The sequence below is a fragment of the Vigna angularis genome, chromosome 6 (assembly GCF_016808095.1).
Source record: "Vigna angularis cultivar LongXiaoDou No.4 chromosome 6, ASM1680809v1, whole genome shotgun sequence".
Lineage (NCBI taxonomy): Eukaryota > Viridiplantae > Streptophyta > Magnoliopsida > Fabales > Fabaceae > Vigna > Vigna angularis.
In genome coordinates, this window is record NC_068975.1 from 30,366,835 (window position 1) to 30,387,035 (window position 20,201).

Consider the following 20,201-nt stretch of genomic DNA (forward strand, 5'->3'; position numbering starts at 1 on the left):
TGTTGGTTTCTCTTTCTGGCTCATCTTTCACTACTTGTTTACTTTTGCAGCAATGTTACTTGTTTGTCATTCTCACCTTATTGCTTAGTGTAGCAGTATCTACTTTGGGGGCATAATGTGCTTTTTATGTGATGTTGCAGGAATATCAATTCTGCCTTAACTATATTTTTATCATAGCATGAATTTGGTCTTCCGGATTCCGTTTGTGTCTTTTAAATCTTTTAAGTTTTTCTTCTATTTACATATAAGTCTCTTAATTAGATTCTATTCAATATTTCTTATTGGCTGAACATCCATTTTTGTCTTTGAAAGATATAAACGGTGACAGGTAGATTTCTGAAAGAAATTTTGTAACATTTATGTTTTTATAGTTTTCAATTGTTGGACACTAATTCTTCTGTTTGGGTAAAAGATGTCTGCTAAGTGTTAAGGTTTCATCTTTTTTACTAGTCGGTGTTTAACCCTCTTATCCAGGTCAATGCCTGCCCAGGTTTGAAAATAAACCTTTCTTTTGTGCTTCTTAATCTTCCTCCTCTGCAGACAAACACTGCTGCTTCGTCTCTTCAATTTCTTCCAGTTTTCCAATGGCTAATGATGGGTCTATCGAGGAGGAGGTTCTCTCTTGATTACACAAACATCAATAACATTCGAGTCAACTATATAAGGGATCGACACCACTCTTTACCCAAAATCTTAAGACAATGGGTTAATGGGTTTTTCACTTTTATATACGGTTCTACTTTCTCATTTCTATCTAATGTGGGACTTGGACTCACACTTGAATTCTCGACCGCTCATTCATCTCTTCATTCCTTCCATGGTAAAATAAGAAGATTTGGAAGGAGAAGGATATGCAAAGAAGAAGAGAAAAAAGAAAGATACGCATAGAAGAAGAGAAAGAAAGAGAAAGATACCTTTATGATAATGATGTTTACTAGTAGTCAAAATTCTAAGTAAAATTACTAAATAAAAATAAAATAAAAATCTATACTATATTTCGACTCATGATAAATTCCAACCAATAATAAAAAATATCTTTAAAAACGTTAGAAAATATTATTACAATTGTCGTGTTAATTTGTGTCTAGTCAACCTATTGGGTTAGCACACTAAGAATTGGCCCATATAGCGCTTAGAGTGCTTAGCACAAATCTTAGTTTAAAAATGTTAATTTAAAATTACTTAATTATTAACATGTAAAAAAAATGTATTAATTTTAGTTAAAATATTTAAAATTAAATACTGTTTAAAATAAACGAGTAGTTTGTCTAAAAGTAATATTCAAGCAATCTTTCAAAGAAAACTTAAAATTTACACTATTTTATGATAATTTTGTGGTCATAATACATGAAGTTGTACATGTAGATATAGTTCTTTAAGAATTATGATAATACATGCCCTTTTAAATTTAGTCATTGAACTTACTCTTATTTTTATTCTGAATATTTTTTTAATTTTTTAATTAAATATTACATCAACAAAAATTGTTGGTCATTTTTTTATTTGTTATTTTTACATTCCTTTCACGTGGTTTATGGTTTATCTTAACTTTTTGTTTTTTTATCTTTATATCAATTTCACCATTTTAAATTTAATACTTATAATGTTAAGATGTGTCGAGTCATACCTTCAAAGTTTATTGTGAAGTTTGAGTAAATATTTTACATTTTCATTGATTTGATTCATTTAATAAAATGAATATATAAGGTCAAATGATATGATACTACTTATTTATTGTACTTATGAAATAACCATATTTTGCTCTGTAAACTCAAATTTGAAAAATGTTATAGTAGATTTTATAGCCGTATATGGTGTGTATTATAACTAACAAAATTACATATATTTGATCATATAATCATTAAACTAATTTTTGGATGCTTAAATCATTAACTAAATTTCATAAACCACTAATCAAATTAAAAAGTATATTTTAAAGCTTTGATCTTATAAGAATTTAAATTTTAAATGGAAAATTTAATATAAAAATGTATAATATGAAAATTAAGGCGACTCATGATAAGATACTAATGCCTTTGTAAGTATTTTATTTATAATGGAAGATTTAATTGAAAATGTAGAAGTACTTTCTAATATTATGGTAAGACGTAAGTGATCAAGTTTAAACACTTAATTGAAGATGAAATATTATGATATCATAATGTTTTGGAAAAAAAAACAGTTTTGATTAATGAGTGTATACAGCATCAATTATCACCCATAAGTCTTATTATTACCATAATGTTTTGAAGAATGCTGTGTTATTACCATATAGTCTAATTAATATTTTCTCTTGAAATAGTACATCTGCAAGAATTACAGTGCACATTTAACATACTTAAACACAGCTTAATACAGTGATTAGCACAATCGATCACAACCATCCCCAGTCAAGTGATTTGTATCACCCCACCATAATCTTCTTATAAACTACCATGGTTTTTATGAAGCAGATGATAAGATTTTTTCTATTAACCCAATTCAAATTAGTTCTCTAAAATAATTGAAGGCTGGATGCTTAGTCAAGTACTGAACATTTGAACTGAAAACTAAGAACCTTGGAAATCTATGATGATCAGATCCTCTCGTCTATTAAGAAATACATATAAAACAGAAACTAAGCTTAGAAGGAAGATAGAATGAGTCCTAGAACACAACCTACACATTACACCAAATCACAGATTACTGCCACCAACCTTATCCAATTCCTCACCACTTCTGGTAGCCATACCCAATGAAGGATCAAATTGCTCTTGGCCAAGAAAAACAGTGCTAGGATGTTGGTATTGTGACATGCTTGACTCCAGTATCTGAAGTGGAAGCACCATGTCTGGCTTTGAATACGATCCGTCCATGTTTAGCCGTTGCTTCTTGGTTGATCTCTCCCCTTTAGGGCTGTCAGCAGGGGAACCAATATGGCAACCAGAATCTGGAGTCAATGGTTCATGGTGTGATGAAAAAGATTCCATGGAAAGACTCTTTGCTGGGACACGGTCTTTGGCAGCCTTTTCTGGGTCGGGGGTAGACGGGTCGGTCTTATTATCCGGTTCTTGGCACACGTCCCCCGGAACCACAGCCACAACCTCAGTGTCAGGTGCCTCTGAAAGAACCCCACTGAGCCGCTGTTGTTCTTCGATTATCTTTTTCAGGTATTTACCCTGGGCTTCTATCCGTAATTGTAGCTGTCTCTGCACCTGTTTCACATTAAAATACAAAATTACTAGCTTGGCATCTTAATTACAAATAATTAATCAGTCTGTTTATTCTATCTTCACTTTGTTCAAAAAATTATAAAGTTAAATTTTAGATCAACAAAAACACAAATTTTAAACACCATTTTCATATAATGCAGTACAGCTTGAGCCAGATATGTCTCGATGTTTCATCATGAGACACACATACAGTTTGAATGGTACAACCAAGAACTAAGTTATCATATAACTAATTTGTGTAACTGGCATAAATCCATAGAGAAATCAATACCTCTCACATGATAACGTGAAATAGAAATCATAAAATACAATCAGTTGACACTGTGAAGTCATCAGATCAGCCGAAATAGGAAAATATACCTCCAATTGTTCATGTAGTCGCTTCTGGACCTCCATTTGAAGCTTTAGTGCTTCAGTAATCTGCATCCCACTGCAGACAGATAAGCCCACAAGTAAATTATTAATCCCTTATTATACCACCAATCATCAAACAATCAAGAGCTGTTGGTTAAAGAGTTACATTATCCATTAATATTTATAAGGCATTGAATACAGAAAAACAGATAAAACTTTGTGTTTGTTAACACTAGCAAATTTCATCGGGATGTGAAAGCATTGGTGAGGGTTAAAGCCTAGCAAAATGTGCTCTAGTGACCCGAATAATTTTCTTTTTTAATTATACGCCACCACCAACTCGTAGAAGTATAAAATCCCAAACGTGAGGGGGGAATAAGAAGCAGCAATACTCACGATGAACCATCGAGATTGGAAAGCACATCCCCAGTTTCTTTCTTGTCAGCCTTTTTCCCTTCTATCAACAAATTTAGAAGTTATCATACCAATCAAATCTAAAGGAGAAACCAGAGTACAATAAATGCTTAATTGACTAGAAGTAACAAAGAAAAAAAGCCTTCAACGTGATTTACACAAATAGTTTAAATTACAGAAGTCAGATAGACATACCATCAGATGAGGAATCCGGTAAATATTTTGCTAGTCGGTACTTCTGTAAGAAACAGGGAAGAAAATGAAAAACCAGTATTTACATAGAATAATGGACATCAAGTTAAGAGGCCCTTTAAGTGCACATTACCTGTAAATGGCTTTTGACATGGTAAATGGTCAATCCTTGTACACCCATAACTCTAAGGACACCTTTGGGTGTGGCACCTAGCAAAAAGAACAGTTATATTTAAAACACTTTTATAAGGAATGGTAAAATCATGCATAGAAGCTCGAAATACTCCTCAGCTAACAATAGGATATCTAACCAGCATAAGTATACAGATACAAAATTGACGAGTAGTAGATGCATTTATTTTATTACCCGCTACACAACCTAGCCTTCTCATTTTACGGACTAAAGTTGCGTTTTAAGTTTGAGAGCAGTAAAAAACAACTTTCAGATCCCAGTTAAGCAAAAATAGAGGAAGAAATACTCACGATCTGGCCCACCAAGTTGAGCCACAGCATCAACGAAGCGCTCGTGTAATTCATGTGTCCACCGTAGACGTTGTTTTGAGGTAAGATTAGAGTTGTTGCTATGATTGTTTCCTCCATTGCCAGGATCCATTGCGCTGCCACCACAATCTATGTGCTGACCATGAACTAATGAATTACCTCCAACTAAACTTGCACTAGGAACATTCTTTGAATGATACATTTGTCATTTATCTGACAGCAAACAAATAAAAGTGAATATAATGTAATATGGAAATTAATTCAATCACCGTCAACTTGACAGCATATTGAAAGAGAGGTTTGTAAAAAACAGAGGGAAGAATCAGACATGCAGGCGGGCAGACACATAAATCTACTGATTCCACAAGAAAAGAGCAACCTTTTGAATTTTCTTAGTTCATAGTGTATACATTACTTATAGTATTACAAAATTAGCATGTTTTGTCCCAATTCCTGATGCGAATCAATTCAATTCATATTTGGTTCTATCGTGAACTCACATTATGTAAGTCTCCCTCAATCAACTTTTCCGGTTGTCATTAACAAAATTTACACAATGGATCTTTTAAAACTCTGAACACAAACCTTAAAAATAATCCCTGACATCCAATGGACCATTTCATCAAAGTTGAATAGAATTTTCATTCATTTTATTGCAAAGCTCTTCTTTACCTAAAGCCTCTCGATTTCTTTCTTCAGGTGAGTTCCCAGGAAAAAACTCGAGCCTCATGGAAAGGCACACTGTTTCCTTGTCTACAACACATAAAGACGAGTGATTCTTAGCCTAAAGTCATCTGATAACTAGGTAAAATTCTGTAGTGTTTGTACTTGATGAAAGCACTCGATAGAAACACAAATCAAATGAACTTATAAGTGAGTGTAGCCTTTGTAAATTTATAAACTGTATCCTTCAAATATCATCTAATCCTAATAAAACTAAATCATCAGCTGCAGTTTTGCAGAATAAATATCGATACTGCTAGAAACGAAGAGCACATCAGAAAAAAATAAACCATCAAAATTTAAGGTGATCCTTCTTTCCCTAACATAGGTTAAACCCACCCAGAATGTCCGAGATGAAAAGCCTAGCACCCCATCCAACAAGGCTGATTTTTGCAGATACTAGGAAATTGAAAGAGACATCATTCTTATTTGTATAGCGCTAAAAAATCACTATCGTAATTGCTGCTTGCAAAAGAATTCATTAATCAGATGCAACCTGATAACATCAGCAAATTGGGACCCAGAGCTAAAAGTTGACTTATTTTCATCATGCTAACACCTTTGAATATCAATTAGCACCAACAAAATCGATGATTAGAAACATTACACATGGAATAGAACACCCCCAGGATTCTCACCATAGCTGAAACAATTGTAACAAACCAACTAACCAACATTAAAAAACACAAACCTACTCCTGGTAACTGGGGTTCTGGCCCCACATGAAGAAAAACACCACAACTCTCAAATGGAAAAAAAAAAAACTGCAAATTTTACACCTTCCAGACCAACTCTTTGAAATGTTCTATTTCCCAGCACCAAGCCCAAAACTTCAAAAGTGGGGCAATACAAAAATCAAAGTATAAAAATGTAAAACGCGAACTTCAAGCCAAGGCATGGACAGTTGCCTCATTAAGATGAAGCTCAAACCAAAGAAACCTAAAGGGTCACCAAAAATGATAAAAACAAAAAACACAAATAAAAGAAACCACAGAAGCACAATCCTCAGTGACAGATGCAGAGAGAAAGAGAGAGACGGATAGAATACAAAGCTTGACTAAAAACTGAAATCGATAGAAGGAAGAAAAGGGGGAAGAGAAATACATACTCAGATCTACAAAATCCAACGCATACAAATTTTCTCCCCACTCCAATTTCGGAGCTGAGGAGTGCTGTGCTCTGTGTTTTTCTCTCTCTCTCTCTCTATTCGTTTCTCTCTCTTCAAACACAGTGATGCCCTCCAATGAAATTAATCGATTTTTAGGGGATTGCTATAGTAAATTATTAATCTTCTTATTATAATTATTAATTAAAAGAATGAAAAAAAAAGGAAAACAAAACAAAAACTAAGATTAATGCCACGCGTTTTCTTTCTCACTTTACGCAATACTATTGATAGAAATAGTTTAATTACGATAGAGTTTTCAAACTCTAAAATTCTAATCAAGTCCTGTGATATAATTAAGAGTTATTAACTTTCAAGTAATCATTTTAAAATCATTCAAAAACCACTTTTTACATCATCCTATTATCACTTAATGATAAATATATGGTCATGTTAAAACCTTTTAAACTAATTATTTTTAAGTTTATATTAAAAACATTTTTTTATTAATTGATAATATGAAATCATTTATACTGCCGTCTATTAAACTTTATTTAATAATATTTTACAATTAAACTCCAATTCCTGGTTTATATGTATGAGTAAGATATATGTTTCATAAAAATACGATTCAAGAGAAATAGATTGTTAAAGTTCATTCCTTAATAATAACGCATTGAAATATCAGTATTTATTAATAAATAAAAGTGATCCTTTAATGGCATAAAAAAATATTATATAAACTTTTGAAACATACTAATTTTCAATTAAATTAGCATTTGGCACTTTTAGTTTAGAGATTAGTTTAACGAACCCAATATTTATTTTTAGTAGTCATTTTTGCTATTTTTAATTTGTCTAAACTAATTTCGCATTTTGAAAATTAATAAAATTAAATTAGACTTTTGACCGTTGAACGTGCCAAAATTCCTTCGTTCTTCAATTAGTCTATTCATTTTCTGGTTTTTGTCCACCGTTGACTTTATGCCATTCTCACTGCTATTACTGGTCACTAGATAAATCAGAAACATTTTGGATTTTTTTAAAAAAATAATTTTAATTTAGTTAATTTATTATCAAAATTTTTTTTTACTTATGTATGATTGGTCTACTAATCTTATATTAGGAAATATAACTGAGATTTGTTTTCCCTATTTTCTTTCTTTTTGACTTAAACCAATGGGAAACTGCAGTTTTTAAGAGACTTCTAATATATTTTATTTATTTATTTATGAGTGTATTACCTATTTGATCACTCTAATCAATTAAACTTTATCTTTTATTCTCTATATTTAAAATTTATTTATTTAACTTCTTATATATAATTTATTTCATGTTATTAGTGTTTTTAAATTTCAATCACAATTAAAAGTAACATGTATGAGATGATTTTTTGAGTTATTAGTGTTTGATATAATAATCAGTTGAAATTTTTGTTAAATATAAGATCATCTATATGAATATAATTATACGATATTTTTTATCAAATTTAATTCTACTGCTATGATATATTTTGAGTGATTATAATTTTTCATTTTAATTGTTTCTAAATTAATTTTATTTAATATTTATAGATATTTTAACTTTATTTATTTATCCACTCCATTATTAATTTTACATCATACCTTTAAAAAAAATAAATCAAATTTAAAATAAAATAGGTTAACATATACTTATGCCATAATGTCATAATTCTATTATATTAACTGATATAATAGCTAAAATATCTCGAAATATAATGTTAAATGGGATAAAAATTTATAAAAGATATAAATAATATAATGGTTAAAGGATAAATAATAAGAAAGTTTAATAAATATTTTAAAGATAAAAAAGAGAACAAACTGTAAAACTAGTGTTTTAGAAAAAAAAATCATTTGAAATAAAATATAAAAACAGTGTATCCTATTAGAAGCTATGTTTTCGTCAATCATTGTTAACAAGGCAAAAAGTTTTTCAATCACTAAAAAAAACTTAGTCATAAACTAAAAGTGCTTGCCCTAAAAAGACAGCAAGATTTGATATTACGTATTTTATGTTACAGTTGTTCTTCTAATTGAACTTTTAAAGGTTTTATGAAACATCAAAAAATCAAAATGCTGTCACTGAAAATATAATTAAAGTTAAATAGAAATATCCACACATTATAATTTTAATATATTTTTTCAATCATGAATCTGCTCAATATTTTCTTAATTAGTGCAACTTTTTTTATTATTTAAAACTAGGAAAATAACAATACAAATATAATAAGACTAATAATCACGTGTCAGAGCATTTTAGATGGTTCTCCTTTCCTACATCAATGTTTATTCTTTTATTAATTATTTCAAATGTCACCTATTTGTACCAATAATTTATTACTAAATAGCACTTATCTCAAAAACTATATTTTAACTCTCTTTCCATAAAAACTTTTATCTTTTTAAGAAAATTTATCCAAATAAAAAACTAATAATAAATAAAATATAAGTTAAATCCATATAAGATATCGATATTATCTCCCATTCAAAATCTTAAATATAACTATTCTTCCAAGATAAAATTTTCTCATTTTTATGTACTGTGATACTTAAACTTTTCATCTAATTAATCCTTATGAACACTAATTTTACATCATAAAATCTCCAAAATTAGCTAGAGAAATAAACACAAAACCAGGTCCAAAATAAAAACTTCAGACCATGGCAAAATCAATTCAGAGTTTCTTATTCCATTATTGCTAGCTTGATCCATATGTGTACATTGCAACTAACCATGCAGAAACACCCTTATAATGAACTTGTTGGAATATATATATTCATGTGAATGCATTACCTTTTCTTTATGGTTAAATATAGAGAAATTTAAATAGAATGAATTGAAGCAAAGACATTAGGAGACATAAGAACAAAAAAAGAAAAAAGAAAAGTATGTGTTAATTTGGTTTAGTTGATAAAGAGAATAGAGAAAAGAAGAAACATACCTGGTATTGAAAACAAAGGAACAAGGTGACTAGGTTTGATTTGTGAGTTTTATGAGGGTGTTGTGTTTGGAACTTTGTTTTTTGTTTTGTTTTATTGGGATGATTGGTTAGTGTGAGAAGGTTTGATCCAAGTGGGTGAGGTTGAGTACTGAAATAATGCAATACTTAATACTGCTTGTTGTGAACATGACAACAACAAGTGGCATTGTAATCTGCTAAGATGGAATCTTCCTCGTAATATTCCCTCATACTTTCTTCTTTTATTAACAAAAACTATGAAACTAAATTAATTATTATATCACTTCAATTAATATTTAAAAAATTACACATCATAAATATTTTCAATATCCTATCTAAAGAGAGTGGAAGTGGTAAATCTCATTCCTTTCAACAACACAAATAATATTAATAATAATAATAATAATATTCCGACAATGTGGTCCTTTTTCCTATTGCTTCTTTCTCATGCTATACGGCTATGCATTAATTCCATATAATATCCAACTTATCAGCTATTTTCCCTAATCATCTTCATCAGATTCCAAATTTCTCATTGCACAACTCATACACTCTTCTAAACCAAACCCTTATAATTTAAAGATATTTTAATTTTTTTTTCATTAATTAAATTGAGTTTACTAGGATTCAATCTTAAGTTATAAAAGAAGATAATACACATTTAATTACAATAACTAATGTAAATTAATGTATGTTATGGTTGGTTTGCATGGCATAGCACATACTATTCTGTTGATTTAAATTTATTTAAAACTATAAATTTAAGAAAGAGACCTATTAAATACTCTCTTGAACGTTTCAAATAGGAAGAAAAAAGTTTCTTAAAAGGGAATGATAAACATTGTACTATTAACATTTAGAAATAGCCAAATGTGAATATTACATGACATTAAATTCTCCAAAGTTCAAGAAAACAACTATATCAAACAAGACATTGAACTCTCACTCCTCAATAAATATTCTTGTATTATGTCATTGTTGTAAACGGAATTCCACTTAGACGGTCAAAGAGAGGTGGTGTTCATCGATGATATCAACTTTGATGTTATACCTAATCATGCAAACCCAAATCAATAATAACCCTCCACGTGTCTCACAAATGTGTATTTATTTCTTCATAATATTTGTATATTCTCTTGTCATAGTACTAGTCATATAATACCAATAATGTCTTTCTTTATAGTCATCAAAATTTTAATTATCTTTAAAAATCTTAAGTTCTTAAGTAAATTTATTTATCAAACTTAATTATTACTTTTATAAATTTTCCATTCTTTGACCGTCCATCAATGTATTCAATATCCTGAGAAAGAGGCTGAACATATCAGTTAGCATCTGCAGCACTGTGAGTGTATGAAATAATCAAGTTTTTTTTTGTTTCTTTTAAGAAACAACTGAATTTGAAAACTTGTCATGTTCCACCTACCACTTTCATGATACAGAAAGTTCAGCAAATGCAATTTGTGCAGCAATTTTCATTTCATTTGACTGACATGCCAAGACTATAGTGCAATATTATATTATTCAATGCTAAAGCCAAATTACAAAACGCGTAAAATCATAGAATACAACAAAAAGTCATATAGGAGGCAAATACCACTCTTTAAAACATGATTGGTGAGGAAAATATTTTGTTTGCTGTGTCTAGTGACCCAAATGTTCATGATTTAAAACAATGGTTGACAAAAAGTAACTTGTGAGGATTCTACAATTTAAATCTGGGTTTTGGGAATTCATAGGTTCTTTGAAGAGTTCATCCATAAAAGTCATTGAAACACACAAATTTTGTATAGTCAGAGGTAGATTTTTGCAATGCTTAAAGGCAGAGAGAAGTTTGAATTTACAAAAGGGTAAAATTGATTCCACCTATGTCTCACTACTAACTTACAAGACATGAGTTCAAGTACCTGTAAAGAAAAAGGAATGAATGAAGGGCAAAGGAAGATGATGAGAGGATGAACCATCCCTACATGCCATACCTAGTTATTCCTTGAGGAAGACTACCTTGGGCCACATTGATGGCCTGAGTTCTCATCTTAGCTTCACTCCAGATCAAAGGAGCTGCCATGGAGTCCATGCCTAGCATCCTTCTTTTTCCCCCACCGGGTGATCCTTCTAAAGTCAATCCTCCAGAACTTTCATGTGAGGTTAAACAACTTTCAGTTGAACAATCAGCCCTTTGGGGTGGGAGACTAGGTGCTATTTCTTCATCTGGAACATTCACCCCGGCCACCTCAGCTGATGGCAAGGAGTAAAATCCAAGAGGATCAACCAAAGTACCTCTAGGTGTTTTGCTTCCAATTGCTTGAAACTTTTGGCTGTCAGTGTCTATAACTGTAGCACCAATAAATTGATCAGCCAGCATCTTGCAAGCTCTTTCAAGCATGGCCATGTATCTCCTTTCTGCATCCTGCCGAATCTGCAAATGCTTCTCTGCCTGCAGTGTCATACTTGCTTCAATTACACTCAATATAAGAAAACGTATGATACCATACGACTAAATTAACAATGTATCAAAAAGTTTGTGAAGCCGTATTCCAACCATGACTTTGCACTAGGAAAATGAAATTTACCTCCACTTGCAAATGTAACTTACTCTGCACTTCCATCTGTGCTCTCAATGCCTCCTTGATTTCATATCCCCTAGGCATAAAATTAACCACTCCTTCAATTCGGTAATTCCAATCCATTGAGACATTTGCCAGAACAAAAATTCATATTTATTAATTAATGAAAATTCTTACTCGTTTGTGTCGGAAGTTGGCAGCTTTGGAGAAGTGTTCTCAGTGCCAGGGCTTTCTAAAAGATATGAACCTGATATTCCTTCCATAAAAGAAGTCAGTTTGAAGCCAAGACAATGACAGAAAAGCTTAGAGTAAATTAGTGTAGTCCTGCAAAACATTTTTCCAGTTTAGGAAGTTGTTTGCTGTGAAAAAAATTATAATCAATATTCAAAATTCAAGTAGTGGTTAATATGTTAAGCATAAATTAACTTGGTTGTCCAATTTTTCAAAATTAATCTAATTGCTCGCTAAATTGAAATTTTGCATGGAAAGTTCCTCATCGGTCTGCATCAACAATATAACCTAAATATAAGGTTATGGCATTGATTCATACTCTGTACAGATTAAAAGTCCAGATGGACACCCTATCTGTGGAAAGGGAAAAAGAAAGACAGCTACAGAACACATTGGACAAGCATACTCAGAAGATGGGAACATAAATGATCCAGAGAGGGGAATGACAATCATACCGTCTTTGCATCCTTCACCAACATCTTTCCCAGATTGCTTACCAAGCCTGTATTTCTGCAATTCAGAAAGAAAGGTTTCATTTTTGGCTCATAGCATAAACTGGGCAGAGTATGATTAAGAGAATTAAAGAGACCTGAAGATGACTCTTCAAATGAAACAGAGTCAGACCCTTGACATTCATGGTCCGCATGATTGCTTTTGGTGTAGCTTCTGCAGATAACATCCACAACCTAGTTAGAAAATGATATTGACAATAATCTATTCATGAAGACTTCAAGATACGCAATGGAAAGTAGGCCTAAAATTGAACAACTACTTTGCAAACAAGTCAAACCAGTTCCATTTCAAAACTTCAGCAGACAACGAAGGCAAATAAATTGAACTAATATACTATTAACTTGAACAGCTAATGAATTCATGGAAAAGTATCTTGCTTTGTTATAATAATTAAATGTAGAGAACATGAGCCTGTGGTTTGGGTTGAGGATGTAATATATCACAGGCACAGTCACAGAAAAATATAACTATCAAATGAGACAATGTTTAACTCTGAATCATGTTTATAGATAAAACATTGACCTCAGAAGTCTTCTGAACGATCTTGCCTAAAGTTTTTCTTAGTCTCTCTTTACCAGAGTCATAGGGGTACCCCTTCATCTGATTTACGCTCCTTGGAATCACATGTCTTCTCCACACATACCAAACCAAAGACAAGATTCAACCAACTTTCTTCCCAATGGATTCATTCTTATAAGACATGACGTAATAAGGATGCTAATTCTAGACATGGGTTGGACCCGCTTAAGCTGGCAAGTAATTACAAAAGGAAAACCTGAATTTGTCACTATATAAACTCATTTCACTCCAACAACATGATTGACCCAATAATGAATACAACATCATGCCACAAACCCAAATTGTCACCCTTGGTTGCACTTTGTCTCTGCACTTACAATTTAGTACCTTTATACCCAAAGCTAGAAATTTGTCAGAATCATATGGTAGAAAGTGCCACTGAATGTGTACAATTACATGCACATGATAAAAACCCACAACCTATCTTCTAGTTCAAATTCGGAAACTAATAACAGTATCATTTTGGTCCCTCTCATATAACAATAAAATAAACCTAAATACAAATAAAAAATAATAACAATGTATCTGAAGATAAAAGATAAAGATAAGATATTTAACTAAGATATCTAATAATCTATATATTTAACACTTCCCTTCAAACTGGTACATACAAATTATATGTACCAAGATTGTTAGAAATATAATCAATTCTAGGTCCTGGTAAAGACTTAGTGAAAATATCTACTAACAGACAACTTGAGTTAACGAACTTCATCTTGATATCTCTAGATACAATCTTCTCTCGAATAAAATGACAATCAATCTCAATGTGTTTGGTCCTCTTACGAAAGATATGATTAAAACTAATATGAAGTGCAACCTCATTGTCACATATAAGTAACATCTCCAAATTGTAATTCCCTAAGCAATTGTTTAAGCCAAACAAACTTGAGTGCTAAGGTCATAGCTCTATACTCTTGTTCTGCACTAGATCTTGCCACAACACTTTGTTACTTGCTTTTCCAAGAGATCAAGTAACCACAAATGGAGACACATTATCCAAATGTGGACCTTCTATCAAAAGGAGATCTGTTAGGATACAAACAAAGTCTAACATCAAATAAAACAAGAGATGGATATGGGTTTATATACACATAAGATATCTCCATTGGTAAGAGACTTTTTGGAGTGGAACCAAAAGCTAATCTGTGAGGGTTTGACCCAGAGCGGACAATATCTTACCAATGTGGAGATTTATGTGTGTGTTGAACCTCCCTAGGTCGCGGCAAGTCCAACGATGATGATACTGAAGTTTGACAGCACAGTTGTGGGTTTTTGACAACTTTTAGCAAAGTCATGTTGTTTCTTAATGATTTTTGTCGTGTTTATGAAACATGACCTCATCACTGGCAATATTCACGGCTGTTTCCCTAAAGAATAGAAGTACTTCTTGGTTGTTGGTGGCTAAGTAGAACATGGAACATGGTGGCAAACAAAAAAATGCTACAATTACATAGCACATTATTGAGACAGCCGCATCAACATGGGAAGTGAATGCAATTAAATTTTAAAAAAGAATCGTAAATCCACATATTTGGGAACTGTAGTAGTTCCAATACTTAATGAAGCAGGAAGGTGAACACATTTGATCCGAAAGGTTAACCACCTACTTGATCGTTGAAATGTAAGTGATGTCAAATAGGTCCTCAGATGATAATTTTCTGTTATCGAATGACATCATTTCGGTCCCAATCATTTTTCAACTATTGATGTCAAAAGAATTCATGTGACAAATCAATTGATTTTCCAAATCTTTTGAGGACCAAAATAGGGCTTAATAAAATAAGTAATGAAAGTGGTGGAAGAGTAAAAAAGAAATTATTATAAAGAAGCAGATCAATATTAACTAAATTCTTTAAGAGCTTAATAAAACAGTAACTATTATAAACATAAACAACTTGCACTGATTTGTTAACAATAACATAGAAGGGAAAAGAGAACAAGAACACAGCCAGCTCCATACTGTCAAGGAAATTTTTATACATAAATTCTTTGTGGGTGCCAATGTGCCAAAACTCCTTAATTTCGCATTCCTTAGATGAGGGTGGGTTTTGGACTTTAGTAAGGTTCAAACATGAAATTTGATTCCTCAAAAAATGGGTCTGTTATGTTATGGCTGTCATTGGAAATTGCAGCTCTTCAAGACACAACAGTGGAACACTCTACCGACAGTATTTAGGAAAAGCAAAGAGCCATTCAGCTCTGCTCTGCCAGTGAAACAACTGTTACATCAGCAGTTGACCACATAGTAAGAAAATCTCTACATTTAGCACAATAAATCAATTTTAAGGAGTAATATACCAAGTAAATTCCAAAAGCATCCCTTCAATTATTTGAAAAGTGGGTATTATATTTTACAGTAACCAAACAAACCCAAGGTTTTAAAAACAATTATTTTACAGTTTGATTTCATTCTCTTAAAAATCTAAAACAAATGGGCTGCATTGTTCTTCAACTCTTACAATTAATGTATCTGTTAATGCCACATTTAAAGTGTAAGATCAGCACCTTTCGAACCACTTTTCTTGGCAAAAGAAGTTCAACAAGGTTGACAAGTATTAACAAATTGTCTTTTTCTTCATTCATTCATGAAGTACGTATATGGCAGTTCAACTTAGTTCCAAAATCCAAACCTCTAGTAGGTAATTCATTTTGCAAAAAGAAAATTAACATGACCTTACAGCATGGTTCTATTGTGTAAGAGAAACGAGGAGCGGATACATAATGATAATTGATAACCCCCGAACCAAGAGAAATAAATATATTGCAATGTTTTATCGCATTCAAAAGGCTCAAAAACTCAAATGTGTCAACTAAACAGCTCAATGAATCTAAATTAATAAACACAAAGTGCTAGATCTAAATATTGAAAAAACTTCAAAGCTATGTTTGGTATCATACATGCTCATCAATATGCCAACTGCGTTGAACTAAAAATAGTTTATACTTTATGATCTCAGAAGCTCAACGAGTTGCCATTTCTTAATATCAAGCGAAAATAAAAAATAGCCAATCTTTGTATCGTACAGCTGCCACTCATTTACATTTCAGCCACCATTTACAACACAAAGGTTGTATATAATCATTACTTCCGCTGTTTCTTTTAGGCAAGCATCCTTTCTCATTCTGCATCATTCAACAAAGCATCTAAAAGTGCAGGTAGCTCCACCACTGCCATGCTCCTGCTTAATTAATTCAATTCAACCCTTCCTTCAACTTCTTTCAACAAATTTCTTTGGGTCCAAGTTAATGCATAAAGCTCCCAAGTCAATCATGAGAAGTTTCAGCACCCATCAACAAACGATGGGCCCGAAATGAACATCGATCTCTTTTAAACACAAAACTCTCTCCAATAAGTTTAAACTTTGTGGTCAAACTCAGAACCCACTAATTCACAATATCATTAAAACAAAACAGTATCATGTTAAATTTTCCATTAAGCAGTCAAACAAACTAACACATGTCTACTAGTAATCTACTTACGAAAGTATTCTCCACCTACATTGTTACAACAAGTTCTGCTCGTCACAGTCCACATGCACCCTAGGCAAGACCAACAAATCTAGCTAACGCAGTTGACAATTCCAGCTCCAATTATGACAATTTACAACCGAGACAGGAGTATAACCATAAACAAACTCCACAACACCTAAAACTCAAAAGAGTACAAACAAAAAAATAGTCCATTTTCCCAAGCTCCCAAATGCAAAGCTCTGTCATTTCATTTCAAACAAAAACATCAAAGCATCACACACAGGCAATACAAACACTCAAACAAATCCACCCCAAATAAAATATAAAAAAAAAACTTCTGTTTTGCAATTCCCATAAAAATAAAATTCAACCAACTAAGACTAAGAAAGACTAAGAAGAGACTCACTACTTGCTCCCCCAAGCTGTGTGACGGCATCAACGAATCGTTCGTGCAAGTCCTGAGTCCAACGAAGGCGAGGTTTGGGATCAGCAGTGAGAACGAGACAAGGGTCTCCCTTGTGAGAGTGAGAGAGGTTGGAAGCAGCAGCCTGCATGTCATCCTGCGCCACAATCCCATCATGGGGGTGTATGAGCCTCGGGTACATCCTCCTTCAATGGGGGAACCCCAGAAGCCCCAGAGACCAAAGATAGAAGCTTTTTCAGTGAAAGAAGGGAGAGAGATCCGAGACAGGGTGAGTAGCCATCTGGGTAAGGGTGAAACTAAGAAAGGAGAGAGCTTTGAGGTTGGTTGGGTGGCGAAAGATGATGATGAGGATGATGATGAATGAGATGAAAGTGAGAAAGCAAAAGGGAAAAACTGAGTCTGACGCTGGCTCGCCTTTCCGGGATCTTGTCCCTTACTGGTCTTTTGAGTGAAGAAAAGGAAAGAGAAAAGAGAGAGAGTTTTTAAGGGTTATTGTCTGTGCCTGTGGGACTCTCTATCTCTCCATGCCAATATGTCTACATCCATTATTGCTGTCTCTCTCTCTCTCTTTCTCATGTCACTCTCTTATTTTACACTCATTATTGTACTCTTTTTTCACATTTATTTTCTTTTGGAAACAACTCTTCTGGGATGGTTGCTCACAAATCTGATCATTTTCTCCAGAAAGGTTATAACTTTAATTACATTCTCTTTCTTTTTGAGAGAAATGAATCTCTCATAGAAGAAAAGAAATGAATTTGCATGTCTTTGATTAACATGAAATAGAGTCAAATTAGAGAGATGAAATAGTTTGGCTTCATTCAAAATAAATCATTCTCACTGTTATGTCATACAATCAATTATGGAATATGATTTAATTGATTATATTTTTATAAATGGACAAATATTCAATACGGGTAAGGGACTCTTGCATTGTGTTTTATCTATTCATTTCCATGACTTTCTTCACACTTTTCTCAAAGAAAATATTCCCTGCATTCCAGAACAGCAGTTTACATTTTTCTCTAAATGATAGTACTTTTAGTTTTAGTTTTTTTTTTCAAGCTACTTTTCTAATACATTTTCATATTTGATAAATTTTTTATAAATTTTCAAATAAATAAATATAATTTTCTTAATCTAAGTGTTAAAGTTTTATTTTTTACATGTTAAGCAGCATTATTAACATATAAGTAGTAAAATGTCAAATGATATAACTACTAAAATGATAACCTGAAATGGCATTTCACATGTTAAAAAATTTAACAAAATTAAATTTATTAATTTTTAAAGTTTTATAATCCATTTGTATGAAGTTTTGAAATATACAGATATTTTTATTTCGTGTTAAAATTTAGAGACTAAAACAATATTTAATCTTAAAAATAATTATCAGAAACAGACATAAAGTTAAAAATTAATGAGGTTGACTTATTTATTTTTCCTTACCAGCTAAAATCAATAAATATAATGGTATATTTCGTCCGGTCAAGTTGTTAATCAATCAAATTTATGTGATAATTTAACCAAAAAAATCGAGTTGTCAGAGTATAACAATTTAAAACAGAAAACTTAATTAAATCTCTAATCAAGATTAGTGAAATTTGGGTTATAATTAGATCAATTATAATAAAAATATATATTAAAAAAATTATAAATAAAAGTACAAAATAAAGAGTAAAAAAGACATTAACTACATATTTATTATCTTAACCTTATGACCAAATTAACTTTAGTTTCCGATAATATTTAATAAGTACCATCAATCCGTTTTAACAAACAAAAAAACGGCCTAGAACAAAAATTATTAGACGATCGATTTTTAAAATGAAATTGATGAATTCTAAGTACCGAAACAATAATAATTTTTTTAATAAAATAGTTATGAGATTTTTAATGTAAAAAAATTAAATATTAAGTAAAAAGTAAAGATATACTTAGTATAGAAGTAATTAAGGTTTTCAATTTTTAAAATAATAATTAAATGAAAAATTTTACGGAAATAAGGGAGTAACATGTATTGATTAAATATCTGTTAATCACTGTCCTAATATTAAAAGACTATAGTTATCGAGTAGAGGATATATTATTCAGTCTATTATTTATCTTTTCTTTGACTTTTTTTTATCAATTCATAGCTACCAAACCTATCAATTATTTCTTTGTTTTTTTTCTTTTTCAAGTCATGGCTACCAAACAATATGTAAGTTATTAGAGATTAACTTTAATTAATTTATCTGTAAGTTGTAAGATTTTTTTTTTCTTTTACAAGACCAGTCTCGGATAAGCGTTGACAAATTGATTTTAAATAAGAGAAATAATTTCACAAAACTAATCCTAGTTAGACTAGGCTTTAGAGTAATATGATTTATATTTGCATGCTTGTATTAAAAAAATAATTTAATAATAAAGTTCAGTATAATTGTTCCTATTCAAAGCAACAGTTATCTAAATTTTAACTTCGAAACAATTATCAACATGGAATTAAATACGTTACTTTTTTTTTCTATAATCATGTTAATTGCCATGATTAGGGAAAACAAAAGTCAAATTAAACAGACTTGGTTCATAGAAGTCATCGTATAATTAAGAATTCAGTAGAAAAGCCATTGTATAATTAAGAATTCAACATGTTTTTAGCTCATGAAAAGTTAGTAAGTTTGATTTTGATTCCAATAAAAATTATAAATTTTAAATACGTTTAAAATCTTATAAAATATGTAACTTTTGGACTTAGTTTATATAAAAAATGTATTCTTCTAAAATAAAAATAAAATCACATACAATAAAATTTCATATTATTAAATGTTAAATATATACACATATATATAATTATATAAATATTAAATAAAAATATCAAACAAACATTAAATACAAATTAAATAATTATATAAAAAATAAAAATAATTAAATGTATGTCTTAAAAATA

At 31.2% G+C, this 20,201-nt stretch overlaps 2 protein-coding genes across 5 annotated transcripts; both read right to left on the reverse strand.

The window, feature by feature from the left end:
• Nucleotides 1–2,518: 2,518 nt before the first annotated feature.
• Nucleotides 2,519–6,665, reverse strand: LOC108342931 (myb family transcription factor PHL7). Of its 3 annotated transcripts, XM_017580841.2 has the most exons (8): nucleotides 6,505–6,658; nucleotides 5,346–5,426; nucleotides 4,656–4,886; nucleotides 4,306–4,382; nucleotides 4,176–4,218; nucleotides 3,963–4,023; nucleotides 3,573–3,642; nucleotides 2,519–3,194 (listed from the first exon to the last, which is right to left on the reverse strand). In XM_017580841.2, exons 3-8 carry the CDS (start codon nucleotides 4,873–4,875, stop codon nucleotides 2,676–2,678), a joined length of 990 nt encoding a protein of 329 aa, XP_017436330.1. In that variant the 5' UTR covers nucleotides 4,876–4,886; nucleotides 5,346–5,426; nucleotides 6,505–6,658; the 3' UTR covers nucleotides 2,519–2,675. The 3 variants fall into 3 exon arrangements, with proteins under 3 accessions (XP_017436330.1, XP_017436332.1, XP_017436329.1); XM_017580843.2 differs by lacking the exon at nucleotides 5,346–5,426 and having other exon boundaries at nucleotides 3,963–4,020; nucleotides 6,505–6,665; XM_017580840.2 differs by lacking the exon at nucleotides 5,346–5,426 and having other exon boundaries at nucleotides 6,505–6,665.
• Nucleotides 6,666–10,287: 3,622 nt separating this feature from the next.
• On the reverse strand, nucleotides 10,288–17,835 carry LOC108342932 (protein PHR1-LIKE 2). Of its 2 annotated transcripts, XM_052879069.1 has the most exons (7): nucleotides 17,255–17,835; nucleotides 12,872–12,948; nucleotides 12,738–12,792; nucleotides 12,229–12,298; nucleotides 12,058–12,127; nucleotides 11,464–11,921; nucleotides 10,288–10,535 (listed from the first exon to the last, which is right to left on the reverse strand). In XM_052879069.1, the coding sequence occupies exons 1-7, from the start codon at nucleotides 17,451–17,453 to the stop codon at nucleotides 10,481–10,483; spliced, it is 984 nt and encodes a 327-aa protein (XP_052735029.1). In that variant the 5' UTR covers nucleotides 17,454–17,835; the 3' UTR covers nucleotides 10,288–10,480. The 2 variants fall into 2 exon arrangements, with proteins under 2 accessions (XP_052735029.1, XP_017436333.1); XM_017580844.2 differs by lacking the exon at nucleotides 10,288–10,535 and having other exon boundaries at nucleotides 11,268–11,921; nucleotides 17,255–17,832.
• Nucleotides 17,836–20,201: the final 2,366 nt, after the last annotated feature.